The sequence below is a fragment of the Elephas maximus genome, chromosome 9, assembly GCF_024166365.1.
Source record: "Elephas maximus indicus isolate mEleMax1 chromosome 9, mEleMax1 primary haplotype, whole genome shotgun sequence".
Lineage (NCBI taxonomy): Eukaryota > Metazoa > Chordata > Mammalia > Proboscidea > Elephantidae > Elephas > Elephas maximus.
Genome location: NC_064827.1, coordinates 106,592,737 through 106,612,066, shown reverse-complemented (window position 1 = coordinate 106,612,066; position 19,330 = coordinate 106,592,737). Strand labels below are relative to the sequence as shown.

Below are 19,330 nucleotides of genomic sequence, written 5' to 3'. Positions count from 1 at the left end.
TCATCAGTGGATCATGAAGACACTGATGAAAGATCCTTTTAGAAATGCTTCCTTTTTCCCCTTTCTTGCAGATCTGACTTGTGCGTGGTTTCCCTCAGTGTTCGGCAGGCCAGTGTGAAGGTACTCCACCTTTTCCCTCCTTTTGCAATGGCTCAAGATTCAGTAGACCTTTCTTCCGAGTATCAGTTTTGGATGCGGAAGCTTTCTTTATGGGACCAGGCCTCCACTATGGAAACCCAGGAAGACACCTGTGTTCACTTGCCTCAGTTCCAGAAGTTCCTGAGGCGGATGTATGAAGCTTTGAAAGAGATGGTAAGTAGCTGACCAAAAGAATGAAATTATTTCTCGTCCTCAAGGACTCTTCACCCAGATTTCCCCAAGCCAGGGTGTTATCCATGGCCAGGGACTTGAGGTGTCAACCTAATGGATTGCTGGCTAAGAGACATTGAGGGCACAGCTGTAGGTAATGCAGAGAAGAAGTGGTTTACTGAGTCTCTGATTTATATGGCCTCAGTCTTTTCTTCTTGATTATATTGCCATGTGAGATGTCCTGACCAATCAAAATGTTTTTAATTAATCAAAATTTTGACACTTGCTGTCAGGTAACAAATGGGTTTCTTTTCAAGCCCTTTGCATCCCTTACGTATTGAAGAGTTTGCTGACGTGTTCACCCTTTCTTCAACCGTGTTCTGAAGTAGGCTGCACTAAAAGATGGTCCATGTGGAAATCTCTTGTAAATATTTCAAGTAGTCTCTTCTGATAAATACTGATTTTGAGTGTCTTCATTATTTTTATATGTTTTCAAAATTTGCTTCATTTTTGACATAAGATTTCTTATTTTTGTCATAACTGCAGTAGGTAGTTTTTATGAGTTAGCATATGCTTTTATGTTATGAAGATTTTATACTTTTTAAAAAATTTCGAAATGAAAAGCAAAGTTGTCATCTAATGTATTCTTACGTTATGCTTTTCTTCCCTTAGTCAAAGAAGCAAGTAGGAGATTGGAAGAGTAATTCCTGTTGATAATGAGGTCATATGTCCTTGGGAACTAAAAGGAGCGATACAATCTGTGTGAAGAACCAATGCTGATTTTTAAAATTGTAACTTGACCTTAATGTGGTCCCAGAAAGTCTCGGGCCAGCCTTGATGCTGAGACAAATGTGAGGAATTTTTTGCTGCAACCTCAATAAAGAAATGGCCGTTATTTCGGCTTCCTGCACATTATTTCAGCTTGGTCTTGTTTTTAAGCTCGCATAGAAAGTAAAGAGGTGGGAAAACGGTTGTACAAGAGCATGTGTATTTTTTAATCTTAAGCTGTTTTCCATTTGGCTGATCTTTTTTTTTTATCTCTGGTTTTAGGTTGCTGTAGACTGGGTATGATGTCATTTAGCATATAGCAATCACAACAGTAATAAACGGAGATGTATATCTTTATGCTTTGACTGTTTTTCTTTTTACAAGTTCCAGAGTTCTTTTTAAATCTTCTTTGAAATAACCCTACTGCAGCTGAATTAGGAACCTGTGTTATTATTTTAGAATAAAAGCTTAGGGTGAAGGTATAGGAGTAGTTTTTAGTCACTAATAATGTTTCTTTACTAGCATGCAGGCTTTGCTATTTTTAGATATGGTGGCCTTTCCTGACTTATGTTAAGTATAAGTGAAATAAAGTTAATTTTGTAACGTAATTCATTTTACCTAGTTTTCATGACCTGGTTTAAGGATGCTATATAACGGTTGCTTGTTAAATTTTATTGGAATTACTTACCTAAAGATCTCTTTTAATCTTTTTTAACATAAAATATATGCTAACGAAGAAGCATTCACGTCCCTTCAACATACTGTGTCAGTTCAGTCTTTCTCAATTGCATAAGTGTCCTTTTACTGAGCAAAATGTAATTTTCTTTTACAGGATTCTAATACAATCATTGAAAGATTCCCCACCATTGGTCAACTGTTGGCAAGAACTTGCTGGAATCCTTTTATCTTGGCATATGGTAAGAGCCCAAAGTGTATCCTCTGAAAACACCAATCTTTTCATTGTTTAAAAAAATGCAGAGTTTTAAATTTAAATCTTTCTATTTTTCATGGAACAGCTTATCAGATGTATTCATTTTTGCATTTCAGAGATGGCATCCTTTATTCTTGTCCATAAATATGTGTGCATAGGTAAACGTACACACACAGGAATATAGGAAATTAGGACTCCTTGTATTAGAGGGCAGAAACTTAGAGAATGCCTTAAATATCCATTTTTGTCCATAATCACTTTCATAACTTTGTTTTTGATTCAGTGTAAAATGGTTATACCAATGATACCGAGTTTTATTTCTTTGTCTTGCATTGTCATATTAACTCATATACTCTTTCCCATGTTGTACACTCATTTCCCAAAGTCTGAATCCTGCCATGACTCTGCCATTATTTGGGGGTGATGCTTTGGTTTTACACAAGATTAAGAGGAATTTTAGGATACTTTGGGGGAGTGTGTCTTCACTAACCTGCCTACCTGTGCAGCCTCATTTCCTATTTATTCTTTCATAGATACACGCATACATTGTAGCCAGGTATTAGCAAGGCCAGAAGGCACAGGATGTTAGGGACTCTGACATGGGATTCCTTTTCCCTGCAACTCTGTTCTTTTTTTTAGTTTCTCATTAAGCAGTTAAAACACCTATTGTTTTGTGACATTGGTTTCCAACCCCGTGATGTGTCACTGTCACTTTCTTGGCCTTGGGTTTCCCGTTTGCATTCGTCCAGCTCTCCTGTCCCCTTCTTGTCCTTGCCCCTTGGCTGATGTGCCCATTTAGTCTCATATACATGGTTGAGCTACATGTATTATTGTTTGTTTTATGAGCCTGTCTAATCTTTGGCTGAAGGGTGAACCTCAAGAGTGACTGCATTACTGAGGTATAAGGGTGTCTGGGGGCCATACTCCTGGGATTTCTCCAGTCTCTGTCATACCAGTAACTCTGGTCTCTTATTTTTTTGGAGTTAGAATTTTGTTCTACATTTTGTTCCAAGACTCTCTATTGTAGTCCCTGTCAGAGCAGTCAGTGGTGGTGGTAGCCGGGCACCCTCTAGTTGTGCTGGTGGAACTCTGTTCTTATCTTTTGTCCTCTTAAACCATCTTTGAAATAGCTCTCAACCCAAAACCAAACACGATGCTATAGAGTCGATTCCAACTCATGGTGACCCCATTTGTCGCTGGGTAGACCTGAATTCCATAGGGTTTTCTTGGCTGTAATCTTTACAGGAGCAGATCGCTAGGCCTTTCTTCCATGGCACCATTGGGTGGGTTCGAACAACCATCTTTCAGGTTAATAGCTGAGAGCAAACCATTTGTACCATCCAAGGACCTAAAATAGCCCTACTGGGGCTGAATTAAGAACTTCTCTTAGTGTTTCCATGGCTTCCCATGTCTCCTGCTATTCTAGCCCTTATTACACTGTCTAATAATTGTTGGTTTGCTTGCCTGATGCCCTGGAAGATTGAAGGTCTCTCCACAGCAGAACCCGTGGCTATAGTTCCCTTTCTTGTCCTAGGGCCTAGCGTATGGTGTACAAGGTACATTTGAAGGTGAACAGTTGGGATTTGTTGTCTTGAATTGAGTATATTGTTAGCCAATGTAATACCTTACAGATTTTTAAAAACAAAAGACTTGTTGTTGCTAGGTGCCGTCAAGTTGATTCCGACTCATAGTGACCCTACGTACAATAGAACAAAACACTGCCTGGTCCTGCGCCATCCTCACAATCGTTGTTATGCTTAAGCCCATTGTTGCAGCCACTGTGTCAGCCCATCTTATTGAGGGTCTTCCTCCATTTCGATGACCTACATCTTCTTTTGATGCTTCCTGAGTTGTTTAATATTTTCCCCATAGAATCCTTCGATATTACAATTCAAGGCTTGAATTTTTTCTTTAGTTCTTTCAGCTTGAGAAATACCGAGTGTATTTTTCCCTTTTGGTTTTCTATCTCCAGCTCTTTGCACATGTCATTATAATACTTTATTTTGTCTTCTTGAGCGACCCTTTGAAATCTTCTGTTCAACTGTTCTACTGCATCATTTCTTCCTTTTGCTTTAGCTACTGGACGTTCAAGAGCATGTTTCAGAGTCTCTCCTGACATCCATTTTGGTCTTTCTTTCCTGTCTTTTAATGACCCCTTGTTTTCTTCATGTTTGATGTCATTCCACAACTCGTCTGCTTTCTGTTCATTAATAAAATGACTAATAAAAGACTTATCAAATAATATAATGACATTTGAACCAAAAATAAAATGAATATTCCCCTTTGCTATTTTAAAGAATTGTACCATTCCCCTGTTCTAGCCTGGCATAACTAGAGCCTTGGTGGCACAGTGGTTAAGAGATTGACTGCTAACCAAAAGGTTGGCAGCTCGACTCCACCAGCTGCTCCTTGGAAACCCTATGGGGCAGTTCCACTGTGTCCTATAGGGTCACTATGAGTCAGAATCGACTCTACAGCAGTGGGTTTTTTTGGAAGCCGTGGTGGCATAGTGGTTAAGTGCTACGGCTACTAATCAAAGGATCAGTAGTTTGAATCTGCCAGGCGCTCCTTGGAAACTCTGTGGGGCAGTTCTACTCTGTCCTGTAGGGTCGCTATGAGTCGGAATGGACTCGACAGCACTGGGTTTGGTTTAGCCTGGCATAAATCATCATAAGAGATATGAACTCTGTGGGGAAGAGACAACACGCACATTTGGTCTGTGAGCGCACATACATGGGTATACCGCATACATGCAAGCTTGCTCCCCCCACCCCGTCTGCTGTTCTTTATCTCCATTTATGCCTCTTCTTCTTCCTTCCTTGAGCTGACTCTTCTTCTCCCTGCCCGCTCACCTTTTTTACAGTCCTTGATCTAAAATGGCAAAGCTACCACAACAGTATGGCCCTCGGACACCCTTTTAACTCAGTACTGAACTTTCTCCCAAGGTTCACCCTTCACGCAAAGATTAGACAGGTCTGTAGGGCAAACAATAACACACATGAGGTACATGCTTCATAGTTTAATCATGTATACAAGGCTGAAATGGGTACACCAGCTTAAAAGCAAAGTCGAGAAGGCTGGAAGGAACAAAGAAACTGGACGAATGAAAACAGGGAACCTAGGGTAGAAAAGGGGAGAATGTTGACACATCACAGGGTTGGCAACCAGTGTCACAAAACAATATGTGTATTAATTGTTGAATGAGAAACTAATTTGCTCTGTTAACTTTCACCTAAAGCATAATAAAAAATAAATAAGTAAAATATCAAAGCTAGTAAACCATTGCTGCCTTTGCCCAACAGGGCCACACTTACTTGTTGTAAGTTTATGTACTTTACCCAGGCTGGATTTTCTAAAACATCTTTGGCCAGAAATACATTTTATGTACATGAGTATATGTGCATACGCTTACACTTACCTCGGGTTGGAAGGCCTTCAAAATACTACTGGGGTTGACCCGCCTCCTCAAAATAGAGTCAACCTTAATGACGTGGATGGAGTCAAGCTTTCAAGACTTTCATTTGCTGATGTGGCACAACTCTAAATTAGAAGAAACAGCTGCAAACATCTGTTAAAAATTGGAACCTGGAATGTACAAAGTGTGAATCTAAGAAAATTGGAAATTGTCAAATATGAAATGGAACATATAAACAGCAATATCCTAGGCATTAGTGAGCTGAAGTGAACTGCTGTTGACCATTTTGAATCCGACAATCATATGGTCTGCTATGCTGGGAATGACAGCTTGAAGAGGAATGGCATTGCCTTCAGTGTCAAAAAGAACATTTTAAGATCTATCCTGAAGTACAATGCTGTCAGCAATAGGATAATATCCATATACCTACCAGTTAATACAACTGTTATTCAAATTTATGCACCAGCCACTAAGGAGAAAGATGAAGTTGAAAATTTTTACCAACTTCTACAGTCTGAAATTGATCATATGTGCAATCAGATGCATTGATAACTACTGGTAATTGGAATGCAAAAGTTGGAAACAAAGAAAAAAGATTGGTAGCTGGAAAATATGGTCTTGGTGATTGAAACAGTGCTGGAGATCACGTGATAGAATTTTGCAAGGAACTAGAAAAAAAAAAACAACTTATTCATTCTAAATACTTTTTTTCAACAACTTAAATGGTGACTGTACTTGTGAACCTCACCAGGTGAAATACACAGGAATCAAATTGACTGTATATTCTGTGGAAAGAGACAATGGAAAAGCTCAATATAATCAGTCAGAACAAGGCCAGAGGCCAGCTGCGAAACAGACCATCAGTTGCTCATACGTAAGTTTAAGTTAAAGCTGAAGAAAATTAAAACAAGTCCACGAGAGCCAAAATACGTCCTTGAGTATATCCCCCCTGAATTTAGAAGCCATCTTAAGAATAGATTTGACACATTGAACCCTAATGACCGAAAACCAAATGAATTCTGAAATGACCTCAAACACATCATACGTGAAGAAAGTAAGAGATCATTAAAAAGACAAGAAAGAAAGAAAAGACCAAGATAGATGTCAGAAGAGACTCTAAAACTTGCTCTTGAGTGTCTAGTAGCTAAAGGAAATGGAAGAAATGGTGAAGTAAAAGAGCTGAACAGAAGATTTCAAAGGATGGCTTGAGAAGACAAAGCAAATTATTATGATGACATGTGCAAACACCTGGAGTTAGAAAACCAAAAGGGCAGAACACACTTGGCATTTCTCAAGCTGACAGAACGGAAGAAAAAATTCAAGCCTTAAGTTACAATATTGGAGGATTCTACTGGAAGGATTCTACTGGAAAATATTAAACAACTCAGGAAACATCAAAAGAAGATGGAAAGAATACAGAGAGTCACTATACCAAAAACAATTGGTTGACATTCAACCATTTCAAGAGGTAGCATGTGATCAGGAACCGATAGTGAGAACTCCAAGCTGCACTGAAGGCATTGGTGAAAAACAAGGCTTCAGGAATTGACGGAATATCAATTGAGATGTTTCCACAAATGAATGCAGTGCTGGAAGTGCTCACTCATCTATGCCAAGAAATTTGGAAGACAGCTACCTGGCCAACTGACTGGAAGAGATCCATATTTATGCCTTTTCCAAAGAATGGTGATCCAACTGAATGTGGAAATTATCAATGTCATTAATATCACACACTAGTACAACTTTGCTGAAGGTTATTTAAAAGTGGCTGCAGCAGTACATCAACAGGGAAGTACCAGAAATTCAAGCTGGATTCAGAAGAGGACGTGGAACCAGGTCTATCATTGTTGATGTCAGACGAATCTTTACTGAAAACAGAGAATACCAGAAAAATGTTTACCTGTGTTTTATTGACTATGCAAAGGCATTTGACTCTGTGGATCATAACAAATTATGGATAACATTGTGAAGAATGGGAATTCCAAAACACTTAATTGTGCTCTTGAGGAATCTGTACATAGATCAAGAGACAGTCTTTCAAACAGAACAAAGGCATACTGCGTGGTTTAAAGTCAGGAAAGACGTGCCTCAGGGTAGTATCCTTTCACCATACTTATTCAGTCTATATCCTGAGCAAGTAATGGACTATATGAAGAAGAATGGAGTATCAGGATTGGAGGAAGATTCATTAACAACCTGTGTTATGCAGATGGCACAACCTGGCTTGCTGAAAGTGAAGAGCACTTGAAGCAGTTACTGGTGAAGATGAAAGACCACAGCTTTCGGTGTGAATTACAGCACAACATAAAATGAAAGTCCTCACAACTGGACCAATAAGCAACATCATGATAAACAGAAAAGACTGAAGTTGTCAAGGATTTCATTTTACTTGGATCCACAATCAATACTCATGGAAGTATCAGTCAAGAAATCAAATGATGAATTGCCTTGGGTTAATCTGCTGCAAAAGACCTCTTTAAAATTTTAAAAATCAGAGATGTCACCTTGAAGACTAAGATGCACCTGACCCAAGCCATGGTGTTTTCAGTTGCCTCATATGCGAGTGAATGCATGTGAAAGCTGGACAATAAATAATGAAGACCAAAGAAGAATTGATGCCTTTAAATTGTGGTATTGGTGAAGAATATTGACTATACCATAGATTGCTAAAAGAACAAACAAACCTGTCTTGGAAGAAGCATAACCTGAATGCTCCTTGGAAGCAAGGATGGCGAGACTACATCTCACATACTTTGGACGTGTAATCAGGATGGATCAGCCCCTGGAGAAGGACATCATGCTTGGTTAAGTAGAGGGTCAGCGAAAAAGAGGAAAGATCCTCAGCAAGATGGATTGACACAGTGGCTGCAACAAGCTCAAACGATTGTGGTACCGGGCAGCGTTTCATTCTCTTGTACATAGGGTCACTCTGGGTCGGAACCAACTTGACGGCACCTAACAACAACTTAGTTGTGAGCTCATTTTTAGAGTAGAGGCAACTAACCCAAAAAACCAAATCCATTGCCATTGAGTCAATTCTGACCCATAGTGACCCTATAGGATAGTAGAACTGCCTGGTAGGGTTTCCAAGGCTGTAAATCTTTGCAGAAACGGACTACTGCATCTTTCTCCCACAGTGCAACTGCTGGGTTTCAACCCTCGACCTTTTGGTTAGCAGTCGAGAGTTTAACCACTGTGCCACCAGGGCTCCTTAGAGGCAACTGACAGGTTCAAGATTACATGAGCAGTCAAATCTTCCTGTGTCACCGCTGTTGCTTTGCCAGTTGGGCACTTTCTTCCGGGGAGGGATCTTCTTGCAGTTTTATGATAGCAAAACTACTTTTTAAACACAGTAAAAGTAAACAGGTACTATCAAGGAAAGAAATCAGTCTTCCACAGTATCAAGTGAGAGCAGGATCAAAAATAAGCATAATAAAGAAGGAGGATGGATTTGAAATGAAAAGGGAAGAGAAGAGAAAAAAAATTAGATAATAACAGAAAGGGAGAGAATACCTTTTTATTCAGTGGTGTTCTTTGAATGGCCCCCTGGTGGAGCAGTAGTTAAGAGCTTGGCTGGTAACCAAAAGGTTGGTAGTTCGAATCCACCAGCTGCTCCTTGAAAATCCTATGGGGCAGTTGTATTTTGTCCTATAGGGTCACAATAAGTTGGAACCAACTCAGTGGCAACGTGTTTGGGTTTTTTTGGTTTTTGGTTCTTTGAATAAAATGCTGCCTTCACCTCACTGGAATCCTGGCTCCTTGGTTCTAGCTCTGCCCTCATGATTAAGCGTAACAGCTATAACCTCTCTTATTCACTGTATATTTTAGGTTAAAAAAAAGTTACAGTCCAGTAAATTCCAACTCATGGTGACCCCAAGTGTGTCAGAGTAGAACTGTGCTCCATAGAGTTTTCAATGGCTGTGATCTTTTGGAAGCAGATTGCCAGGCCTTTCTCCTGAGACACCTCTGGGTAGATTTGAACTGCCAGCCTTTTGGTTAGCAACCTAGTCCTTAACTATTTGCACCACCTAGGGACTCCCATTTGTTAAGTAGACGTAACAAATTGACCCAAAACATAGCAGCTTAAAACAATAAATATTTATTGCTGAAAAAAAAAAAATGCTACTTTCACACCTTTAAAGTTTAAAGAATTAGTTTAGATTCCAGTTGGAGTTTCAGTTGCAGGTATCAAAGAAAACAAAAATATTGGGTGGCGAGTATACGTTCATACATTCCTCTCCTTCCCACTCATTTTTAGAATCTAAATTTGCACTGAGATATGCTGTCTGGGACTGTCCCGGGATGAATCCAGCAGTTTCCTATCTCAGCCTGCTCTGAGGAGGCGCCTGTCAGATGCTGTCCCCAGTGCAGAGTGCTGGTGGTACTCATGAACACCAGTGACAGCCTGCACTGTGACTCACCAAAGCGAAGTCAGCTGTAAGCTCATTAGGAGTGCATTTCAGTGCCGCAACTCTGGGCAAAGAAAGGCAACTCTGAAAGGCTAGGGGAGAGTTTCTCTCTCTCTTTTCTAAGAGAAAAATTAAAAATAATATACTTATTGAAGTGGAGAATCAGTCAACAACACCTGGGGAAAGCGCCCATCTTCTGGATTCTTTTAAATTTCAGCTCTATAAACTAATGTTTCCTTCCTTCTTTTCTTTTGGTGATGAATGTCCAGTTTTGGGGAATGCTCTCCATCAGATTGCACTCTTTTTCCTGGCAGTTGCTTGCATAAACATATCGTTGAATGCATCTGTCACGCTTGCTACGTGAAAACGGTTAGAATTTACTCATATAAAGTACAGCAGCCTCATTGTAATCTGTGCACCGATCAAAACCTGAAGGACCCCAGGGTCTTCAGAGGTTAAATCGTATGACTCTTGAAATAAACCGATCTCAGTCAAGCCAATGATGTATTTGAGATCATAAGAACTAGGGGGAGAAGATGCATGTCCCTCAGAATGACCCCCGATAAAGCCGGTTTATTCGGTGTACCAGTTATGCCAGTTGCTGTGGAATGGATTCCGACTCATGGCGGCCCCACGTGTGTCAGGGTAGAACTGTGCTTTCAGGAGCTGGGATCCTTCAGAAGTAGTTTGCCAGGCCTTTCCTCTGAAATGCCTTTGGGTGGACTCAGACCTCCAGTCTTGTGGTTTGTAGTCTAGGGCCTAACCCTTTGTGCCGCTCAATGACTGTTCAGAGATGTTAATTATGGGGAAGCACAAACTTGTGAATGTTTATGGGGAAAAACGGGCTTAATTGACTATTAGCATCCTTTGATTTGTGAATGAAAATACAGAGGTGGCTTATGGTAGTGTGTATTTTTCTGTTGTCTTTGTTACTGAGCCCTTAAAAATGCTGTGTTTACTAGTTTGCTGAAGATAAGAAGGTAGAGTGCCTCCTTCGACCCTGCAGGGCAGTCAGGGGCTGGGTTTCCTCAGCCTCACCTCTGCAGCCTTTTTGCAAAGTCTGGAGTTGTTTTCCTCTAATTCAGGTACTGACGCTTCAGTTTTTAGATCTCATTTTTGCTTCTCAGTCATTATAAAATGTCCAGCTGGAATGGAGTCAATCGCCACAAGAGGAAAAAAAAAAAAAAATTTAAGAGTCTGGCTTACCGAGTAGATATTTCCTCCAAATATAAGATTTTAAAGTTCAGAGTTTTCATCTTATATTTGGCCAAGTTTTAAATTTTAAAGAATTAGGAGCGTGTAAGAGGCTTCTGTTTTATCCAAACCGTTTGATGCTAAGCAGGATATATTTGAAAAGAGCGCTTTTTGTTAAATTTATTTTTAACAAGTATTGTGGCAAATTAGAACATTAAAAGATTTATATCAGGAATATCGACTACTGGGCTGTAGCAGTTAGGTTGCCTTAAGAAGGTTGAAATTACTAAGGGTTTGAAATGTAAAGGAAACTAATCTGAAGAAAAGCACAGTTCTTTCAGTTCTTTCCATCCTTCTCTTTTGGCTTTAAAAATTGCTGCTGTAACAGAAAGGGAGTTAACCACACAAGAGCTAGGCATAAGTGATCCCGAACCCACAAGAAGAAAAAATCCCACAAAGTTAAGCTTCACACATGGTCTTGGATGTTTGTTCTGTGAATTTTGTAGGTTGAGATTTTCCTAATGTTTAAAATTTTTTTTATACTTGATGTCTTTTTTCTTTCTATTTGATAAAATCTACTCATTTTTGTTTTTCAGATGAAAGTCAAAAAATTCTAATATGGTGCTTGTGTTGTCTGATTAAGAAAGAACCACAGAATTCTGGAGAATCAAAACTTAACTCCTGGATACGGGTGAGAGAGTGAATCTTGCCCTGTTCTGCTTTGAATTAACTTCATTATTTAAAGGTGCTGCTTTTACAGTCCAGCTGTACGGCGTTTTAGAAGCTTCTTCAAACACGTCCTTCACTGTTATGTTATAATGCTGGATGTAAAGTTATTCAAGAGATTTTCTTTCTTTGCTTGGTTAGCCCCTAGGATGGATTTTCCCATGCCTATGAGACCCAATGTTGAGTGGTTTTGAAAAAGTTACTTTCAGGTAATTAAGAGAATGTACTCTGTTTCTTTCTAGGAATTGCTGTCCTTCAGAGAATTGGTTCCTCCTTCCTATCTAGTTTAAGTACTCATTTAACACATCTCCAGGTACTTCTCTGCCTCTCTCAGAACCTATTCTGTAAAACTAAAATTCAGAAGTGTCCTGGGAGCAGCAGTCTTTATCTTGCATCCTACAGGTGGCACCTGGGCCACCAGGCCCACAGACTAGCACCTGGCTTCTGCTTGGCCACTGCTGCGTACTGTCACATCAGTTAACCTGTTGGTCTAGTTCAGATTGCTGACAGCTGCCTGGATGGTCCCTTGTCTGTTTCTGCTTTGTCTTGAAGGGCGGGGCAAGGTGGGGGATGCTGTTAGGCTGGGCTGTGGCTGCCCTCACCACCAGCAAGTTGACTGCTCCTCTCTGTGACCCCTGACTGTCCTGTTCTAACAACCCCAAGGGCTTGCTGATGCCTGTCAGAATCCACTTAGTATGCATATGGTTCAAATTAGCTGCTTAGCATTATGAAATCGCCCAACCCGATGGATGCAGATGGTTTTGTCTATTGATAAGACTGGTAATATCATGACATTTACTGCTTTTTATGATTCCTTTGTTTTTGACAAAATTGGTCACGGAAATGACAAAGCATTTATATTTTTCTGTTAGATTGAAAGACTAGAAAGCACAGTGGAAGTGAAAGGGACTGGATGAAATTTAAAACTGAAAGGAAAGAATGCAAGATTTAATTTGGAAAGAAAATCAATGTAAAGACCTGAAGAAAGGAACTGATAAGTAGAATTAGGGAAGAAAAGGTATGAAAAACAAGGCTGTAGAAATAGAATAACATGTTAAGTCTTTAATTTTTAAAAAATCTTTCCTTCTTCAGAGTATTTGCTATCTTAATGGTTAAAAAAAAAACCCACTGCTGTTTAGTTCCAAGTCATAGTGACCCTATAGGACAGAGTAGAACTGCCCCATAGGGCTTCCAAGCGTATGATCTTTACCAGAGCGGACTGCCACATCTTTCTCCCGCAGAGCAGCTGGTGGGTTTGAACCACTGATCTTTCAGTTAGCAGCTGAGTGCTTAACCACTGCACTACCAGGGCTCCTTATTTTCATGATTACTTGGGATATGATTTTATATTGGCTAGGTCGTTAAGTTCTTTCACAGGCGGTCTAATAAAGTGGTTTTTAGGATGACTGGCTTAACTTTCTTCATTTAACTCTGGACTTTATTAGCCTATTTTCAAATTTGTAGCCTTACGTTTTATTCCGTGGTTTCCCCCTATTCAATACTGTGTCTGTTTATTATTGTTGTTAGCTGCTTTCAAATCAGCCTCCGACTCCTGGCACCCCCATGCACAAGGGAAGGAAATGCTGCCTGGCCCTATACCATACCCAGGATCGGTTGTGGATCAGAGGGTTTTTATGAGCTGATTTTCGGAAGTAGATTGCCAGGCCTTTCTTCCTAGTCCATCTTAGTCTGGAAGCTCTGCTGAACCCTCTTCAGCATCATAACAGCATACAAACCTCCAATGACAATTGGGTGGTGGCTGCACATGAGGTGCGTTGGCGGGGAATTGAACCCAGGTCTCCCACATGAAAGGTGAGAATTCTGCCACTGAACCGCCACGGCCTCTGTCCGTTTAATAAGTATTGAGCAGGGAGATAAAGCTAAAACACTTAACTCCTACCTTCAGGGAGTTCACAGATTAGCTAGTAAGCAGAAAATTCCAAAGCAGTGTGACTGGGCTATGGGTAGAGCTGTGTAGAGATGTAACGGACACAGGAGTGGGATACTTGCCCTGACCTGGGAGTTGGAGATGTTTCCTGGAGAAGGTGATACATTAGCAGAGGGTTGAAGATACCTAGGGGAGCAGGGACTGAGTTAGGGAAGATATTCTGGCCAGCAGAGAGAGCATGTAGGCTTGGTGGTGAGAAAGCAAACCCTGTACTTAGGAACTGCAGGTATTTACATACACCTGGAGCTTGGGATGTTTGTGGGGTTGATAATGGAGCATGAAGCCTGAGGGACAGGCAAGCACCAAACCTTATGTATGTTTATGAAAAGTTTTTATTTTATATTGAAGATGGTGGGGAAACCACCGAAGTATTTTAAACAGAAAAATCATATGGCCAGATAAGAGTTATAGAAACCAAAAGCAAAAAAAAAGTTGGCTTGGAAGTGAGCAAGGGTAGAACTTGAGGAGCTGTTGTCATGGTAACTTCCATGTAGTGAGAAACTGTGAGCAGGGCCAGACATGGGTATTTTTATGCCCTGGGCAGAGGGCATCAGCAGCACCCTTTAATATAATGGTACCAGAAAAAAAAAGTCTTACTTGTTCACTTATTTTATTTCAAATAACAGATTAACAAATTGAGGAAAATGGTGCAATGAAAATATCAGTGTTCCCTCGTCCATGAACACTTCCTGATAGCTTCCGCTGCCTGACTGGCGCAGTGGCCAGTGACTCACCTGCTTTTGTCCAGGTTACCTCAGGGCCCTTCACAGGGCCCCACTTGTGGTGCATACCTCATAAATTGCCTGGAGTCCTCCTAGCGTAGTGATGAACTTTTTCAGCAAGATTAAAACAGTAATTAAATTCTTAGCCACGAGAGTTATTTTCTACAGCAGCTTCCATATACCCTACCTATGCCAGTGCACCACGGTGCATAGTTTGGTAACGTCTGTATAAGCGTGAGGAGCCCTAGTGGCACAGTGGCTAGGTGCTCGGCTGCTAACCAGAGGTTGGCAGTTCGAACCCCCCAGCCACTCTGCGGGAGAAAGATGTGGCAGTCTGCTTCCATAAAGATTACAGCCTTGGAAACCCTGTGGGGCAGTTCTACTCTGTCCTGTAGGGTTACTATGAGTCGAAATCGATTTGATGGGTTATGTAAATTTATGTCAACTACTCAGTATTAGCTTGTTTTTATAATATTTTCGTCAAATTAATTTTTGACACATATTGAATCTGATGCCCTATCACACCTAGCGCCCCTGGGTGGCTGCCCATATAGCCCTCCTCTTAATCTTGCTGATTGTGAGAGCCTGAAGGAGACGGAGAAGAGGGGCCCGTTTTATAAGATTGTTGTTGTTATTATTGTTAGGTACTGTCAAGTCAGTTCCGACTCATAGTGACCCTATATACAACAGAACGAAACACTGCAAGATCCTGCACCATCCTTAAAATCGTTGTTATGCTTCAGCTCATTGTTGCAGCCACTGTGTCAATCCATTTTGTTAAGGGTCTTCTTCTTTTCACTGACCCTCTACTTTACTAAGCATGATATCATTCTCTGGGGACTGATCCCTTATGATAACATGTCAAAGTATGTGAGAGGTAGTCTTGCCATCCTTGCTTCTAAGGAACATTCTGGCTATACTTCTCCCAGGACAGATTGTCCATTGTTTTGACAGTCCGTGGCGTATTCAATATTCTTTGCCAACACCGTAATTCAGTGGCGTCAATTTTTCTTCAGTCTTCCTTATTCATCGTCCAGCTTTTGCATGCGTATGAGTCGAATGAAAATACCATGGCTTGGGTCAGGCACACCTTAGTCTTCAAGGTGACATCTTTGCTTTTAATCACTTTAAAGAGGTCTTTTACAACAGATTTGCACAATGTAATGCATCGTTTGATTTCTTGACTGCTGCTTCCATTGTGGGTCCAAGTAAAGTGAAATTGTTGATGATGTATTTACAAGATATGGGTATTGATAAGGTAAATACCCACAGTATGTAGTGGCAGATTAAAATGCAGAAAGGAAAGGAAGAGTTAGGTATATCTTCTGGTATTCCAGGAGAACAGAGAAAGTTGGTGTTGTTAATTAGCATAGGAAATCCAGGTGAAGTAGTGGTTTGGGAAGGGAAGACAGCTAAAGTATTGGACACTTCTGAGTGGAAAGATGCAGATGGCTGTTGAATGGACAGTCTCAGGAGGGTGAGCAGATTTTCAAATAGAGGATTGAGAGTCATCTACACAGAGAAATAGTGGAAGCCTTGAGTGTGGGTGAGATACCCAGGGAGAGCACCTAGAGTGGTGAGGGCAAAGAGCCTTGGGAGACACTGACTTTGGAGGCGTGAATGGAAGAAGAATCTACACTGAAGTTTAAAAAGGAGGAGTCACATAAATAGTAGAAAGGCAGTAGCATCTCAAGAAGGTCATTCGTACCTAATACTATGAAGCAGCACTGTCCAGTAGAAGTAAAATGCATGCCGTGTGCGTAATGAAAAAACTTCTAATAGCTGCTTTAAGAAAGAGGTGAAATTAATAATACGTTTTATTTAACCCAGCATATCCAAATGGAAAACCCTGGTGGTATAGTGGTTAAGTGCTATGGCTGCTAACCAAAGGGTCAGCAGTTTGAATCTAGCCGGTGCTCCTTGGACACTCTATGGGGCAGTTCTACTCTGTCCTATAGGGTCGCTATGAGTCCGGATCGACTCGACAGCAACGAGTTTTTTGTTTATCCAAAATACTATCATTTCATCATGTAGTCAGAATAAATATTATTAATGATACGTCTTACGTTCTTTTTTCACACTAAGTCTTTGAAATCAAGTATTTCTCACATACAACACATCTCAGTACAGATACAAAATTTTCATTGGAAATGCTTGATATGTGTTTAAGTTTCGTAACATTTACAGTTGAAAAAGTAGATGCACGTATTCAAGTTGTTCCAAACAGGCTTAAAAGTTTTGCAATAACTGAACCAAAGGTCAGCTTTTAAATTTAAGTTTAGTTAAAATTAAGTAACATGGAAACTCAGTTCCTCGTTTGCACTAGATACATTTGAAATGCTCGGCGGCCACACGTGGCTCGTGACCGCCCTGTTGGGCAGGGCAGCTGTAGAGAATGAAGCAGAAGGATTGAAGAGCACTCGTTGGATTTAGCCACTAGGGGGAATGACCTTAGTGAGAATGGCTTTAGTGGAGGTGGAGGGAAATAGCCAGATTGCTACAAATTGAGGAATGACTAGGAGATGAGGAAGCTGAGTTGATGAACTTTGATGACTCTTTCAAGAAGCTTGGCAGTACAGGAGGGAGATGAGGAGGTGGTAGCTAGAGTAGATTATAAAGTTGGGTTGGTTGGTTGGCTTAAATGAAGAAAGTCCTGACTGTGCTCTTCTCTGAGAAGGAAGTACCAGCAGGGAGGGGCTGAGGACATACGAGACTGAGAAAACAATTTTGCTCCTTGTTGTACAGGCTCTGGGCAACCTATATTAGTAACTGATAAAAAGGTATAGGAATAACGTTATTTAACACTTAGCATTCTAAATGTAATTACACCTAACTGTCACAAATCAATATGCCTACTTAATCTTATAATGTCGGCCATAAATGCAGCAAGACAGAAGATAGTTGTTGGTTTATAAGTCAGTTGTACATTTCATGAGTATACTTTCTTTTATCTTACAAGTAATATTGCAGTACAGTTGATTGCTTTTGTGTGGCCTTTCTAGCCATGGTCTTGTAACTCCCAGATGATTGGGTAAGGCTGTGTGATGGGGTAATTGTGGCCCACCAAGGAGATTGGTCAGTTTTGCTTTAAAAGAGAGCCAGTTCTAGAGCAGAGAAGAGGATCCTACCACCACCAAGGAAGAAAAGCCGGAATGGAGAGTGTGGCCTTTGGACCCAGGATCCCTGTGCTGAGAAGCTCCTGGAAGTGGGAGACTGAGGGAGAGGGAGGGGGAGGGGAAGGGGGGAGAGGGAGGGAGAGGGAGAGGGAGGAAGCCGTAACCCTTAAGACAGTAAGAAGCGGTGGCAGGAGAGACTCAGCAGCAGGAGACGGTGTAGTGGGCTTCCGGGCCCATGGAGAGAGGAAAGCTGGGCACCTTTGGGCAGAGACCGAGGGCCAGGGAGAAGCATGCCTGTGAGCACAGCTGAGGGGAGGCTGTCCTGATGGAAGAACTGTATCCTGAGTGTTCCTGAGCCTGAATTATAACTATTACTTCTCCAAAAAACCCCGTAATCATGACTATGGTCTGTGAGTTCTGTGTGGCCATTGCCAGGAATTATCAAACCCAGCAGAGGAGCAGAGAGTGCTGCGCGAGGGATGGTTGGTGTCAGAATTGGTAAAAGTGGCAGAGAGAGGAGGCTTGTTTGGTCTCCACCTTATGGGAGTCAGCCGTGCACTGTTGATCTTGGTTCTCCTTACCTCTTGCAGGGTTGGAGGAGGTCAGACACTGCCCCCAAGCCTTTTTTTTTTTAAGCTTCAAGTGAACATTTACCATTCCAATCAGTCTGTCACATGTAGGTTTACATACATCTTACTCCCTTCTCCCACTTGCTCTCCCCCTATTGAGTCAGCCCTTACAGTCTCTCGTTTCGTGCCAATCTTGCCATCTTCCCTCTCTATCTTCCCATCCCCCCTCCAGTCGAGTTGCCAACACACTCTCCAGTGTCTACCTGATTTAATTAGCTCACTCTTCATCAGCATCTCTCTCCCCGCCACTGACCAGTCCTTTTCATGCCTGATGATTTGTCTTCGGGGATGGTTCCTGTCCTGTGCCATCAGAAGTTCTGGGGAGCATTGTCTCTGGGATTCCTCTAGTCGCAATCATACCATTAGGTATGGTCTTTTCATGAGAATTTGGGGTCTGTATCCCAATGGTCTCCTGCTCCCTCAGGAGTTGTCTGTTGTGCTCCCTGACAGGGGAGACATCGATTGTGGCTGGGCACCAACTAGTTCTTCTGGTCTCAGGATAATGTAGGTCTCTGGTTCATGTGGCCCTTTCTGTCTCTTGGGTTCTTAGTTGTCGTGTGACCTTGGTGTTCTTCCTTTGCCTTTGCTCCAGGTGGGTTGAGACCAATTGATGTATCTTAGATGGCTGCTTGTTGGCATTTAGGACCCCAGGCGCCACAATTCAAAGTGGGATGCAGAGTGTTTTCATAATAGAATTATTTTGCCCGTTGACTTAGAAGTCCCCTCAAACCAAGTTCCCCAGACCCCAGCCCCTGCTCCGCTGACCTTTGAAGCTTTCATTTTAGCCCGGAAACCTCTTTGCTTTTAATCCAGTCCAATTAGGCTGACCTTCCTTGTATTGAGTGTTGTCTTTCCCTTCACCCAAAGCAGTTCTTATCTACAGATTGATCAATAAAAAGCCCTCTCCCTCCCTCCCTCCCTCCCTCCCTCCCCCCTTTGTAACCACATAAGTATGTGTTCTTCTCCGTTTTTTCTATTTCTCAAGATCTTATAATAGTGGTCTTATACAATATTTGCCCTTTTGCAGCTGACTCATTTTGCTCAGCATAATGCCTTCCAGATTCCTCCATGTTATGAAATGTTTCAGAGATTCGTCACTGTTCTTTATCGATGCGTAGTATTCCATTGTGTGAATATACCACAATTTATTTACCCATTCATCT

General features: G+C 41.3%; 1 protein-coding gene across 3 annotated transcripts in view; it reads left to right on the top strand.

The window, feature by feature from the left end:
• FANCC (FA complementation group C) overlaps positions 1-19,330 on the top strand; it is a 304,040-nt gene that overhangs the window by 114,449 nt on the left and 170,261 nt on the right. For all 3 annotated transcript variants that reach the window (XM_049895534.1, XM_049895535.1, XM_049895536.1), the window contains 3 exons: positions 72-312; positions 1,910-1,994; positions 11,623-11,717. In XM_049895534.1, the coding sequence (XP_049751491.1) occupies positions 148-312; positions 1,910-1,994; positions 11,623-11,717 (345 nt within the window). In that variant the 5' untranslated portion in view covers positions 72-147. The remainder of the gene's footprint in view (positions 1-71; positions 313-1,909; positions 1,995-11,622; positions 11,718-19,330) is intronic.